Source organism: Photinus pyralis, unplaced genomic scaffold (genome assembly GCF_008802855.1).
Source record: "Photinus pyralis isolate 1611_PpyrPB1 unplaced genomic scaffold, Ppyr1.3 Ppyr1.4_LG5, whole genome shotgun sequence".
Taxonomy (NCBI): domain Eukaryota; kingdom Metazoa; phylum Arthropoda; class Insecta; order Coleoptera; family Lampyridae; genus Photinus; species Photinus pyralis.
Genome location: NW_022170596.1, coordinates 48690377 through 48705518, shown reverse-complemented (window position 1 = coordinate 48705518; position 15142 = coordinate 48690377). Strand labels below are relative to the sequence as shown.

General features: G+C 35.6%; 2 protein-coding genes across 2 annotated transcripts in view; one reads left to right on the top strand and one right to left on the bottom strand.

Annotated features, from left to right (window-relative positions):
* Positions 1-911: 911 nt before the first annotated feature.
* LOC116170527 (mediator of RNA polymerase II transcription subunit 20) lies at positions 912-3303 on the bottom strand. The gene is made up of 2 exons (XM_031486994.1): positions 2602-3303; positions 912-931 (listed from the first exon to the last, which is right to left on the bottom strand). The coding sequence occupies exons 1-2, from the start codon at positions 3209-3211 to the stop codon at positions 927-929; spliced, it is 615 nt and encodes a 204-aa protein (XP_031342854.1). The 5' UTR covers positions 3212-3303; the 3' UTR covers positions 912-926.
* A 234-nt stretch (positions 3304-3537) lies between these two features.
* The window catches only part of LOC116170520 (HEAT repeat-containing protein 1 homolog), a 14921-nt gene continuing 3316 nt past the window's right edge, over positions 3538-15142 (top strand). Inside the window, exons 1-3 of the mRNA XM_031486980.1 lie at positions 3538-3695; positions 3743-4900; positions 9650-12028. Coding sequence (XP_031342840.1) covers positions 3750-4900; positions 9650-12028 — 3530 coding nt within the window. The 5' untranslated portion in view covers positions 3538-3695; positions 3743-3749. The remainder of the gene's footprint in view (positions 3696-3742; positions 4901-9649; positions 12029-15142) is intronic.

The following is a 15142-nucleotide window of genomic DNA, read 5'->3' as shown; positions in this document are numbered from 1 at the left end:
TCCATTCGTTATGGAGATATCGTGCTAATGGACAGACATTCCAGAATTATGAACTCGCTAGGAGCTCTGGTTAATAATGTGCATTAGAAAAAAGAGTCTGCATCACCAAAAAAATACCCATCATTAGAATTAGATTCTTTTAAAGATATAGCTGACCTCATCTGTAACATTTTAAGCCATTTTAGTAACTTAAATCCCCAGTGATCAAACCAAATGATATGTCTGAGATGTCTTGCAATTAAATACACAGCATCTACTACTACTAACCACAATAAAAAGGTATCGAGCCTTTACAAAGAACAGTCAAAGGAGTTCGACTCGATTAATCTACGAAATCATCTTTAAAAAACTTGGATCTTGGTAGCCACATAGAAGGACTACCACTAAATCTTTTGGGATCCATTTTGTACCTTAAAAACCGCCGACAGTACATAACAATAAGCGACACAAAGGCAAATATCCTCATCAAACTATAAGATGAGTTGCACTTGGATTAATCGTAAGCGTCCTCTCTTTTTTGTTGTTTATGCAAATATACCCCCTAATGGTATTGTTTAAAAACAATGCTAATGGATAAGGATAACATTAACACACCTGTTGTTCTGTATGCTTATGACACACTCACTCTAAAGCAGTGCAATCAACAAAAACACCATGTCAGAATTAGAATTGTCGTTTCATAGATGCAGACACATTTTGGATATCTCTTATGGGTATTTCGAGGATATTCAATACTGTATTAATAAACTATTAATCGTACAAGATGCGTTAGATATTAAACCTTTGGGCTAAGTTAAACAATACCTCTTCTACAACGAGATACTGGCCTTCACGGTGTAGGAAAGTGCAATCTTCTTCATCAGCTCCAAACGAAGAGACAAGCGCAACAGACATTATTTTGTGATCTTTACCATCCACTGAATTGTCTATCCTGAAAAATAATGCCCACAATCACACACTGAAAATATACAACTTATGCCCGTTTGCACCGACAAATTTAAGTGGAGCTTAGCTTAAGAGTAGCTTAAAATCCATGGCAACCATTGTCTCAATAATCGTTGCCATAGATTTTAAGCTACACCTAAGCTAAGCTCCATTTAAATTTGTTGGTGCAAACGGCCATTATACATTATCATAACTTAAATACCATAGCAACGAATTGTTGCCATAGATTTTAAGTTCGACTTAACTTCAAGCAAGGCTTAATTTTGTTGGTGCAACTGGAGCTAAATGTTATGTCTAAAAACCTATTGGAATTTCAGATAGCTATAGAGTAGTGTCCATTATGTCAGTAAAATACATGTGATGGTAACGTATAGGTAATGTATGTAAAGCCGAAACAATTGGCTGCTCCATAATAAAACACTCAAAAGTGTTAAAATTGTACAAAACGAGTTTTGTATTAAAATGCCTTACTGGGTTCCTTTTAACTGATGTACCTGTGTCCAAACACAGTATGTGGACCAAACTATAAGCGATAAAAAGCCAAGTGGCAAATAACAAAACACCAATCCAGCTCGAGATCCAGCTAGCTCAGTTAAACACAGGCACTAACAAAACTTTTAAAAGAAATAATTATAATTTGCCTAACCTCCAACAAACACCTGATGTAATTCTGGGTACGAAGTAGAAATAAATTTAACATTAATCGTAATTTGGGCTGGATTAAACACAAAACTAACCATTTACAGATGAAACAAATTTATTCGGCATAAATGGAAAGAAAAATAGGCGCTAAAGGTCAGAAAATCAAAAAAGTCTTAAGTATCCTAAAGTGTTAAACTGAAAGAGCCTTCGGAACTTCATATCTTTGATTGCACTAAAATTTCAGGTCAGAAATTTGATAATTCAGTGCTATGAAGAGATGAAACTGGGATGTCACTATGCAGACTGACCTCTCTCAATACCAGACGACACACAAATGATTCGGTAAAAGAACGAAGAGGTGTCCAATTTAAGCTATAACTAAATTGCAAACTTATTGGTAACCATAGACTAGTATCATCCATGTGTGAGCCATTAATGATTATCTCATTATTGCATAAGTACATCAGGTACCTTTGGATACTCTTTAAAGGAGTAGGAAATCAAATTAGGTATTAAAGAAACGCCAGGCATTCTCCCATGCTGTAAAAAGACATGGCGGATCTCTCAAATGTATAAAAATTATTTTGATTACCAATTTAACATAACATCTGATAAGACTGTGGGTTTATATCCTTCTTTATAGGTACTGTATTGTGGTTAAGCACAACCACTAACAAATAAGTTTAGGTGTTTGCTACTATTCAAAAATCTATAAATAAAGTAGATAAACAAAATTAATTATAGAATAAAAAAAATAACTGTACCTAGAAGAACCTCTGTCTTTTTTTTGTTATCTATCGTTCTATCCCATTATTCCATAATGCATTATTATGTGGAGCAATTTAACTATTTTTTTAGATAATCTAAATGTCAGATTATGTATACTTACCCCTAGATTTACAAACAAATAAATACGCTTTTGAAAAAAGAAGTTTATAGAAATTGAATCAATACAAATTTATTTACTATAAATTACAATTATATGATTAATAAATTAATGTTACGTTCTCATACCTGGAGATTTTCTATACATTGTAAATTGTTCCAAGTACTGATGTATTGTGTCAATTGGAGTGTAAATCTCCTGCATTCTGTTTTGCAGATAAGCAGGGGGAGTATTCGGTACGGAAGAACCCAAAAATCCTTGCAGAAATTCTCTCATTAACTCCCAGCACATTGCGGGCACCACGCACGGTTTATACTCAACCTCCACCAGTACGCCTTTAAAATTCTGTGTTATCGTCACGCTGCCCAACTTGACCAAAAAATCGCCAATTTCGAATCTGGGCCCTTTTGACTCAACTTTTGTTTGCTTTTTAGCGGTGTAAAAGTTGTTCATTTTCGTCATGAGTAGGTCGAATAAGCCATCGGTTGCTAGAGGTATTGTTTTCGTGCCCGTTTCCAGTATTGAAAACACGGTTGCGGGCTGCTCGGAATTGTGTAGCACGTGTACTGTTCGTTGATGACCCAACTGTTGAATGGAGGTAAAGGTTTCGCAGTCGACCAGAAATTGCCCTTGCTGTGTGGCACCCAGTGCAGAGATTCTTTTTGTTAGTAGATCGATAGTTAAGGGGCCCGTTCTATTTTCCACAATTGGAAATTGTTGAAGCACTGTAACACCCATAACTGAAGAGTCTGTAGCTCAATTTTCAAAATTTAACTTTTGGTAATTTCATAGGTTATGTTTTGATATACAGTTTATGAGTATACTGTATACAGGGTGATCATGACCATTGTGAGCATACAGATAAACGATTACAAATTAAGCACACCAATTGTAAGATATTAGCCTTGTTTATGAAGAAACAAAGATATTAGTATATTCCTACTCGAAATCATAATTTAGACACAAAGAAACCGCCGTATAATTCATAACAATTTGTACAACGCTACGGACACTCTTATTAATGTTTGGTGCGCCACTGGTAGGTGTTGTTGTGTGACGGCAACGCTGCTTCAGCATTGTTCTTGATATTTAGTTAGGTTAAGTAATAATTAATTTTCTTTTCCATGCTTTTTTAAATTTTTCTTCTAAGCTACTCTCAATTACGCTGCAAAGTGTAACCTGTAACCCCGAAAAGTATAAAAAATTCCCTTTTTGTATTAAGGTAAACAATAATGTTTCTTGCAGTGAATTAATAATAACCTGTTCTAGCTTCACAATGAGTACCTCCTTAGCAGAACAACTACAACGCCTTGCCGTACCTCAAACAACTCGTCTTCAGCAAGACAAAAAGCGCGCCTCCTTACTGTTTGACCCAAAAGAAGCGGCAAGTTTAAATAAAGAGACTGCATACCAAATTGGTATAGACGGATTAGAAGAATTAAAAGAGCGCGATATAGTGTTTGCCGAGTTCGAAAATACGATATTCCATGTGACTGCGAAAGATTTCGAACGCTCCGTCGAAACGGCACAAGCGAATCAAAAGTTAGATAAAAACATTAGGAGATTTTTGTATTTATTGTCCCCACATTTTATGTTTAACTGCTCATATAAAGCATTGGAATGGCTAGTGTATCGTTATTATATTCACGAGTATAATAAGGAGGATTTGTTAATGTTAATTTTACCTTATCACGAAACAAATATTTTTGTGAGAACGTTACAATTGTTAAACTTGAAGAGTCCAAAGGATAAGTGGCATTGGATGAAACCGTTACAAAAAACCGGAGTGCACTTAACAAAACAAGTTTTGTACAACAATTTAGCGTCAAATTCGCATTTTTTGGAGTGTATTTCAAACTACGTAGTCAACATTGTGAAAGAACATACAAACCCATCGTGCTTAACCACAGTGTATAATTTTTTCTGCAGCTCGTTTGCGGGAGCTCTCGAGTATTCGGAACAGGTCACCGAGATACAAATATCACAAATGCTCCCTGTTCTCCTCAATGGATTATCGTCGAACACACCCGATTTTGCAGCGTCTTCGTACATTATATGCGCACAGTTATTTTCGAAGATTCAACTTTCTTCCAAAATTTTGAACAAATTTACGAACAAAATTTGTCAGGTTCAAGTTGCCAAGTTGAAAAACGAAGCGGTATTAGTACTGCTCGTTCTGTATCAAACGCAAAAGCATCACACTTTCATGGCGAATATTAAGATATTAAGCGGCAGTCAATTGGGTCTCGTGAGAGTGATTGAGAAATACCATCGGGAGGGGATGAATGTGAATCCATTGCTGATTGCCATATTGAAGAGTGCGATTGAAGAGATACTAATGAGGGACGATGAAGGTTGCAAGATGTTTGTAGATGAAATCTTAAATGAAATTAAATTTGATCAACAGTTTATTGATCCCTTAATTAGGTAAGTGTTGCATCTTTTTTACTTTAATTTTTTAAAAATTTAAATTCCCTACTAATTTACTGTAATTTTTTATTTACCTATCCATGCAAGGAGTAAACTGCTGAAATGTTTAGGCCTCGGTTTAGGCGTACAAAGCTGGGTAGTGGACATTGCAAGGAATTTATTCACTGTTACATCGACATGCCATGCATTAGAATTTAGAATATTAGAAAGCGTCAAGGAGCATGGTTAAGGATTTATGTCAATTTTATCAATTATACTTATGCTCACAAAGTATTTACTTTGTTTTTATAGCTCAGAAATGTTGTTGTTTTGTTTTATAGCTAGGGTCCTAGTATGTAATAGGTTCTTCATGTACATGCTTGGTACCCAGAGCTGGGTAGTGCTTTGAAAAAAAGTGCTTGCTAAAGGACTTCAATTACTTTTAGTGCTTAGAGCTCTGTGCTTCAATTACTTTTCCAATTCAGGAAGAAGTGCTTCAATTACCAAGGGGGCTTCAAGCCCTATTGAAGTGCTTGAAGCACTTTCATACAATTTCGAGCACTTCTAAAGAGCTTCAAGCACTTTTCAAGGGCTTCAAGCACTTATAAAGAGCTTCAAACACTTATAAAGAGCTTCAAGCGCTTATAAAGAGCTTCAAGCACTTATAAAGAGCTTTAAGCATTTTCAAAGAGCTTAAAGCACTTTCAAAGAACTTCAAACACTTTTTAAGGTTTTCAATCACTTACAAAGAGCTTCAAGCACTTTCATAACGAAGCTCTTATCGTGAATTAGGTGACGAATTTAGAAAACCCTGGGTCTTACTCATTCCTTCACTCCTACTCTGACGTTACCTACGTGTTCCGTGCTTCATTAGTGATTAGTCTGCAGTCTGCACATCCCATTTTTTTCTTGTAGTACCTACTTTTATAGCACATGCAGTTATTACTTCTACATTACCCATGGTTACGGGGAGAGTACTGTACCGGTAACAACATTTTTTTGTTTACCTAATCGTTTTAAACGAAAATTTGGACAAGCAAAACTTTAGCGATAAAACCACTAATTCCTCCAGTATATTTACGATGCGGAAGTACTGTTTCTAGTGTGTTTTTTAAAGTGTTTCCAGCTCGGTTTCCAGTTTTATGAAAGGTGCTTTATATTGTTTATATTTATATTAATTTATATTGTCAATTACTGTGATTCAAGCACTTTTAATGGCTTCAAGCACTTTAAATGGCTTCAAGCACTTTCCAAGGGCTTGGTGCTTTGTATCTTCAATTACTTTAGAAAGTGCTTGGTAATTCCAAGCTTTTCATCACATAAAAGTGCTTAGGGCTTGCAAGCACTTTTATCAAAATAAAGTGCTCGGTGCTTAGTGCTTCAAGCCCTTTTCAAGAGGGCTTTACCCAGCTCTGTTGGTACCATGCATATGGTATCCGAGATGGTATCATATCAGATATTCTTTGGGTATTCAATGGTAGTCAATATTGTTAGATTGAAGCAGTGACTGCCGTGAGCGCGACATCAATTCGCTCTCTTTATTACAATTTGCTACAAATGTCACTATTATACAGTACGTTAATGAAATGTTTTTGTATTATAAGTGACAAAATATCCAGAAATAAAAACGGTAAATTTCTCAATGTGAAGCTCAAGTTTTAGAGGTTCTCCTGTCCTATTTTAACCGTGCATCGCAGTAAAAGTGATTTTATGTGTGAAAATCAAGTTGGCGGCAAGTTGTGAGACAATTTTCCCAGTGAACTTTTGTTAGTTAAAAAATGAATGGAAGTGAAAGATATTTATAATTGGAAAGAATTTGGTTTTAATTCCATCTTTCAAATCAGCCCCCCCCCCCCTCATACATTTTTCGCGACACGTCCCGCTTCGAAGCAGCAGAAATCAGGCCACCTTCATTTAATACCTGCAAGTTGGAAGTGACAGAAAATTGATACGATTAAGATATGTCGATGGTTGAGTCGCATGTCGGATGACGATTGTCACATGTCACTTATAAACCCAAAAATCACTTGACACTTGACTTGAGAAAAGAATGTTATTTCAATTTTAGGGTCACTGTTATTAACATTCTGTATGCCTATATCCGGCAGTTATTGAGTTATTGTCATTTTTTGAAAGAAATATTCTTATTTATTTTTGTAAAAAAATCAAGATTACTTAGGTAAAAAAATTATCGGACAGATTTAAAAAACATTAAAAACGGTTTAATGATTCAAAAAATTCCAAACTGATTTTTGAATTGACAATTTTTTTTCTGTATCTCTTTTAACTGAGAAAGCATAAGGTCATTCTGAAATTCACAACTTTTTTAATTTCCCTTGTCTTAAGTGAACGCAAATGTGAATTCTACCTTTTAAGTTTGACACAAAAAGAGCACATGACGCCGCCTATATTGCTTTTTTGATAACACTAACAATGTGAAAGTGTCATAATGGAACGACACCCTGTACATTCAGATGCTATCATAAAGAAATTTACGTGAAATGAGTCCCTTTCAATCAATCATGCAACTTATTAAATACATACGAGGCTTACTATTTGTGTATTGAGAATAGAAAGAATAAATAAAGGAATTTTATCAAAAATATTTTTATGCGTTTCAAAATAATCGCCTTTAAGACCTATATACAGGGTGTTTTTTTGGGAGCTTTAGTTAAACGTTTCTGGGAAAGTACTTAGGAGTTACTCTGAAGGCCGAATCGATGTAAAATATTTTCAAAATGGCCGCACTTACGGAAACACCAGAAGTAGGTAACTTCGTTATTTTAAATGGCAACCCCTATTTTTTATTGCATTTTTGGATTCTACGTGAAATTTCAATTCTTTTGATACCCATATGTCGATATCTGCCATTTATGGTTTTTAAGTTATTTTGACTTTAAGAAAAAAAAATGGCGGATGCAGATGGTACCTTGATAATTGATTACTTGAAAAAGGTTATAGTCATGGCAACCCATTTTTATCAGTGCATAGAGAATGAATAGGGCTTTCTTTTAGTGTACTTAAAAAAAAAGTTAAGTTACGTACAACTGCACCTATGAAGATCCAAATTTAAGAAACTTCAAAGTCTACAAGCTTAGTTTTTTTTAATGGAATGACCACGTTCTTACTATTGCATGAGATAGAGAATCGAAATTGGCATATTTTGATATTACATGTTCCTATAGCTATCTTTAACAGTTTCTGATTTATTCCTATTTCATTGAATTGATCTCGGAATTGATGCCATTTTTTCTTTTTAGTAGTTGGCCATGATTTTATAACAATCGAATTTTAAACAAATCAAGGAATGGATTCGTTAATATCATTGATTCTAGTCTAAATAATTCATTCATAAATAAGTTTTTTGTTAAGGATATAGGACGGAAAATTTTTTAAAAATCTAGACAGAGTCGTTCAACTGAATTTCTTAAACAACGTATAAGTCTGGAAATTAAGAGAGGTAATGCGATATCTGTTCTATATTTTGCATTGAATTTATTTTGTTAATCTTGCATTTGCAATTCAATTCATTTTCTTAAATATTCTCTTGTAGAGCTTTGTATCACTTATGCTTGACAGTTTGTAGTACATTTGGGGCTACAACATTTCCAAAATTCATACAATTTCGTTCCATTGTTCGAATGAATGTACGGCAAGCACGTGTCGCGATTCTGTCCATTTCACCATAAATAACAATTAAATTCCAAAATGAGTGAAACCACTGCGAGTCATTTTTCGATTTTTGAAAAAGTTATATTAACCTATAACAGTAGGTGACGGATTAGTGTCACTAGATTTGTTTAAAATTCGATTGTTATAAAATCATGGCCGACTACTAAAAAGAAAATCCGAAAAAAATAGTGTCAATTCAATAAAATGGGAATAAGTCAGAAACTGTTAAAGATAGCTATAAGAACATGTATTGTCAAAATATGCCCATTTCGATTCTTTATCTCATGCAATAGTAAGAAAATGGTCATTCCATTAAAAAAACTGAGTTTTTAGTGTTTGAAGTTTCATAAATTTGAATTTCCATAGGAGCGGTCGTACGCAACTTAACTTTTTTTTAAGTGCACTAAAAGAAAGCCCTATTCATTCTCTATACACTGATAAAAATAGGTTGCCATGACTACAACCGTTTTCAAGTATTCAATTATCAAGGTACCATCTGCATCCGCCATTTTTTTTCTTAAAGTCAAAATAACTTAAAAACCATAAATCGCAGATATCGACATAAGGGTATCAAAAGGATTAAAATGTCACGTAGAATCCAAAAATCTAATAAAAAATATGGATTGCCATTTAAAATAACGATGTTACTATCTACTTCCGGTGTTTCCGGAAGTGCGGGCATTTTAAAAATATTTTACATCGATTCGGCCTTCAGAGTAACTTCTAAGTACAAATTTTCAAAAACCTACCTATTTTACTTTCCCAGAAACGGTTAACTAAAGCTCCCAAAAAAACACCCTGTATATCTATGTACTTTTGCATGCGATTGAACCGCACGGCAAAGCACTTTGTCCAATCAAAAGAAACATGCGTTTTGAAGGCTTCAACTGCTTCTTTGGGCGATGAAAATTGCACCTAGTAATAACAGTATTGGCAATTCTCAATACATATTTAATAATAATAGTAATAACGATTTCGAACAAAATTAATTACATTCCATAATCCACTACCCTCCAAAACGCTCTTAAACGTTAAGTATAAGGAATTTCCTATACCATCTGATTAAAGATTGATACTTTTATTTGGTCCTTTCAGATGCCTTTTGGAAACCTGTAGCGACATTAATAAATCGTCGACGAAAAATAATGATTGGGTTAAAGAATTTCTGTGCAAAATTGAAAGACAGTATCCGGCCGAATTTGACAAAGCAATTAAAGACATAATGAAATTGACAAAGAAACGGACATCCTTACAAAAAACCATCTGTGACATATTGGGCGACATCGGCAATATCGATAGTATTTACGATTTAATGGAAAAGCTGTATCATCCAAATTCGGACACGCGTTTGGAAAGTGTAAAAGTGTTGCGGAAGAAATTTGACGTGTTTCGGGAGAGGGATCGCGAGGCGATTGAAAATGCGATCTTAGATCGGATTAAGGACGATTGCGTTGAAGTGACGTGTGCGACGTTGGAGGAATTTCGAATGAAGCTCGCCAGTCTTAATTTCGATCGTTTGAAGAGTGCTCTATTGGAGCTTATAGTTCGCTGCCAGAACGCCCCCGCCTTCTTGCCAGCTTTACCGATGGCCCTTGAGCTGTTATGCCAGTACTTTGACGCGTCCGATATACAGATTTTCCTCACAGTTTTACCATTCTTACTTCCAACTTCTGAAGCCGAACTTGCAACAGCGCGTTTGGTGTTGAAGTCAACATACGGGGCGAAGTCACCGATGTTGTTACATGCTGGTAAAAATCTTGCCAAGGTAAATGCATTTGCTTTCGCATCGAACGTGTATCAAAGCTTGTGCGAAAACGTGCACCCATTAGATATGTCCGTGTTGGTAAAAACCTTGAAGGAGATGCCCGAAGGTACAAATACTGTTTATAAATGTATGGGGTTGTTGCTCATGTGTAGTGCACTTCCTTCCACAACCGATTTTGAAATTGCATGCTTGGTGCTGGACATAATTGAGATGTACATGTCCCAAAATGAGATTTCTCAAAGTGAACAGTCAGTGTCAAGCTACATCCTATTGGCAAGAAAAAATAAATTAAGTTTGCATTGCTTGCTGGATTGCGTGAAGAAGTTGATTTCTAAAATTACACCGAAGAATGTCTCACTTAATTGCCACGATTTCAACATGAATGAAGAGACATCGACGTTTATTATTCGAATCTTAAAGATGTTGACTAAGGGAACATCAAAGAAAAAGAAAGCGAAATCAGAAGCCTACAAGTCTGCTCTGAGTCTCTTTCTCAAACATTTTTGCTCCAACGACGTCACTCTTACAAGCGAATTTCTTTTAAATCTGACAATTAGCGATAATCAACTAATTGACGAAGAGCTTCGGTTTAATTGCATACTACTGCTGAAATCTATTACAGAGAAAAATGTTAAGTTGTCAAAAACAGGTCTTGTTATTCCTTACTTACTGGTGGGGCTCACTTCTCACGATGCAGCCTTGAGGAAGGAGATTGCCGATGTTTTAATCTTCTATTACACAAATCTTCAGCCGGCCCACGCAGCTTATGCTTTCTTGGTGCAATTTTCCGAACATATTCAAGAAGTCGTGATGGATAACGAAGGATGCGCGCAAGTGATACAAACCGTTTACATGACGGACGCAGCCAAAACCCTAATTCGGCAACTTGCAGAGTTACTCCATGGCAATTATCCACTTTACTTCAAAGCTGGCATTCTCACTCTATTACACAAAACAGCCGATTTTCAAATATACAACAGCACCTCGCAAACAGCCGCCGAAATTCTGAAGAATTGCGGAGAAACGTTTGACGCTCCCCAGTCTAGAATAATTGAAATTAATATTGGCAGCTTTAGCAATCATCACGCCAGGGAGGTGAACGAAAACTCGACGGCTTGGTCTTTTATTTCTTCGTGCATCCGCAATGATAAATCCATCCTTGCCAACGAGAAGCAAACCTGTCCGTCCGCGCTGATGCTGGAGGGGATCGACCGAGAGATCTTTTCGCATTTAAAGCAAAACGTGAAGAAGCTAATCTTAAATGAAATCATCGAGGTCGCCACGAATACAACAAATGCGGAGGTGCTGCAAGCCGCCGGTCACGTATTTAAGCGGATCGACATCGATTCTACTTTAGTCTTGGAACCGTTACAGCGTATGAAAGACGTTCGTTCACCTTCACTTAACCCCCAAAAGTTGAAACGTCGCGTTACCATCGTGCCCACTGTGGATATTTTAGAAACTGCCGATTGGCGGAGGGGCGTTACCGTACTGGAATTCATACAGGATAAGAAAAAAATTCGAAATACCAATTTGTTATTGGGGACGTTGTTCGAAATTTTGAAAAAGTGTCTGGATTTCGAAGAGCAGGCGAACGTAGAGTATCCGAAACAGTTGTTGCTGTCGACAATTTTGCATTGTTGCCAAAAGCTGGATAGTAAGATTGCCGAGGGTGCTTTTGATATGCAGCTTGTTGTCCAGTGTATCAGGTAAGTGTTCATAAGGGGATTAGGGTTGTAGAACAATTCACAATCGGACAGTTCGCCCTCTGAATATTTGGCGAGAGTGTAAGTTATTTGTATATCAGCAAAATTGGTCCAAGAAAAATTTTACAATTTGTAGTAGGTAGTCAGTAGGCTGTGATTTTGTGGAATATTTGGAGCGAATTGTCCGAGAGCGAATTGCCCGAGCTCGAATTGAAATTTGAGGGTTTAATCACAGATAAAATACCACAGACATAGGCAGACGAGGTTTGTAAAAAATGGCGCCTGCACAACAGTACTAATTGACAAAATCAACTATTTTTAAAATTAGGGGCGTGATATGTGCAGTTTGGGCTGCTGTTTTTATTTTAAGCGTCCACAGCACCAAGAGTGCTTCGTTTTCTCATCCAACCCACTATACACTTAAAATTGTTCCTTGAATGAATATGGATTCAACGGACGCTCGATCATAATCAAGTGTTGAATTTATGTAAATATTTTAATTAGAATTTACAAAACCAAGGGTAGTCTGCAGCTCTGGTTCAGACCACGTCATGAATATACCATGTCCATCGTCATTCCTTGTTGTAATAAATTAATTTTCGAATTTCAGGCTTGAATGACGTAAAACAAAGCTTAATTCATATATATTCCATAGATATAGCTTCCCACTTGTAATAAAGGGCATCTGTGCCAACATACCTAACAAAGACAGAGATATATTTTGCACCATAAATAGAACACCGCACATGCGCAATAGCATTCGAATGTAAACAGGTGATAACCATAGGTGGTGTAAAAAGGGATCACTTCATATTTATAAAATAAATATACAAGTACCTTCTTAGCACATTTTTGATTCTCAGAAAGCTTATAGTTTCACTAACTATCGGTCGCCTTTTAAGCTTTATATAAATCGATCGAGATCTCGATAACAAAATTTATCGAGTCAGTCACTCTTTGAACTTCTGGTGCTTTTGAATTCGATATTACAGGAACCTCTGGCACACGCGGAACAGCTGGATCAGATTCAAAATTGTGAATTGAGGGACGAACGTACATTACTCTTCATTAGTAGCTTTCTTGGACCATGGTGGTATAACCAAAGAGTACCCATAGTAAGAGATCCAACGGTATAGGGAAAAGTATTGTATGTGTAATGTGTGTTGCCTAACTAATTTTACTGATTTTTCGCGGATTTATTGTACCGCCCGCTACGCCTGAGGGGCTAAACCAGATTTTTAAGGCGACTACTTGTTTGTAAATTTATAAATGTAATTGGCAGAAGTTCCAGCGTTGCCAATTATTTGTATATTTTCCTTGAAAGCAATTTACTGGAATATATTTTCTATTGCCACTCCAATCACAATAGTGATTTAAATGAATTTAATGCGATCTTTTTGATGATGAAATTTAAAAAGAATTATAATTACCTAGCAGGAATTTCGTACTTACCGTACCTGTATGCAGGCTGGTTTACGCACTCACCATACGTATTTCAATGGTAATTTCGTTATACTGAAATATTTTCTCCCCTAATTATCTCACAGCAAAGTTGTAAATAAATGTTTTGTAGATTGTGAAATTTACGTCTATTAATTTGCTTATTTGTATTTTTTTGTTATGATAAATCGAAGAAACGAAAGAAGTAAGCATTTTAGTGAAAATCACCCGTGCCGTGAAATTATTGAAACAAAAATTAGATTTTTACGTAAATGCTAAATTCTAATTTATTTAATTTTTCCCGTTTCCAGAATTGAAAAATCATAAATGAGTACATGAGCAGACGCAGATTTTTCCGAGCTACAAGAAACCTATTTACAACTTTGCTCTAAATTAATTCGGGGAGAAAATATTTCTATATAAAGAAATTTGAATTGCACTATGGCATTTAAACCGTTTCTACACCTTGTGTAGCCTAATTCCGAAATCCAAAATATTTACGCTTAACGTTGCGCGCAATGTGGAAATAATAATAATGTACATAGGATTGTAAGGAGTAGGAAATATTGAGTTGGTGGTTAGGTGATTACGAGGGTGATTACCTATAGGTCCTCAGAATAAAACAAAAAGAGCGAATTAATACAAATGTTTACAGTCCATTAGTCACATAGATAGGTTCCATGAATAACATTCAACAAACAAAACTGTTTACTTTTTACTTCCCCTTTAAATTGTTTAACCATTTATCACATCGTTCTTTTTCTAGGGGAAATTGAAAAATTGTCACCGTTTCGGCGATTTGCATCGCAATTAATATATACACACGAATGAACCATCGATTAAGTTTAAACTTTTAAAGATACGTTATCAAAACACAATATAACTTTAACAAACCCTGGGATGTGGTACTGTTTAGCATTTGAAGGGAACTAACTGTACGTACAAAGGGTGGAAAGTCTAGGTGAATAACAAAATAAAAATTTAATGACATTTTTGTCATTGTACTAGTTATTCAATTGAATGGTAATTACTTTCTATTCTATAAATGCCAACTAAACAGGAAGATATTAATCTAATTAACAATGTACTAAATCTCCGTTGCTTATTTCTTTTATATTAAGCATAATGGTTTTCTAATTATATCATGTCTACATTTTGTACAGCCAATAAGAAAGAAAATTAAATGTGACAACCGCGCAAATATTTTAAACCGCTATTCTATAAAGAATTCTGCAAATTCTAATTTCGCGGGGAAAATTTAAAGGGGCGGTTAGTTCTGGCCACCTCTACGCGAGGGCCCGCTTTTGGAATCCTAGCGGGCGAGCTCTTATAGCCAACACGCGTTTATACCATTGCGCTGTATCTCTTACTATGGGTACTCTTTGGTATAACTATTCCATTTGTCGAACTAAGGGTTGTATAGAGTATAGTTTATCAGATCAAATGTTTATAATACATTGTTAAAGTTATGTATAACCATTTTTTAAGTTTCTTTAAATTCTTAACCAATTCGGGGCAATTACGCAATTAAAAATGATGGGACCAGCATAAAGCAAAGTTTTTCAAAAGGTCATAAAATTGGGCTCGAGTAAGTTTACTTTATCCTCGGAGAAGCAGGTAAAAGAATTATGACAACACTGTGAGTAGATCATATATTCCATCTACTTTCAATAAGGA

What these genes read in the sequence shown, in the direction of transcription:
- LOC116170527 (XM_031486994.1), bottom strand. Translation starts at nt 3,211, where the DNA reads ATGGGTGTTACAGTGCTTCAACAATTTCCAATTGTGGAAAATAGAACG.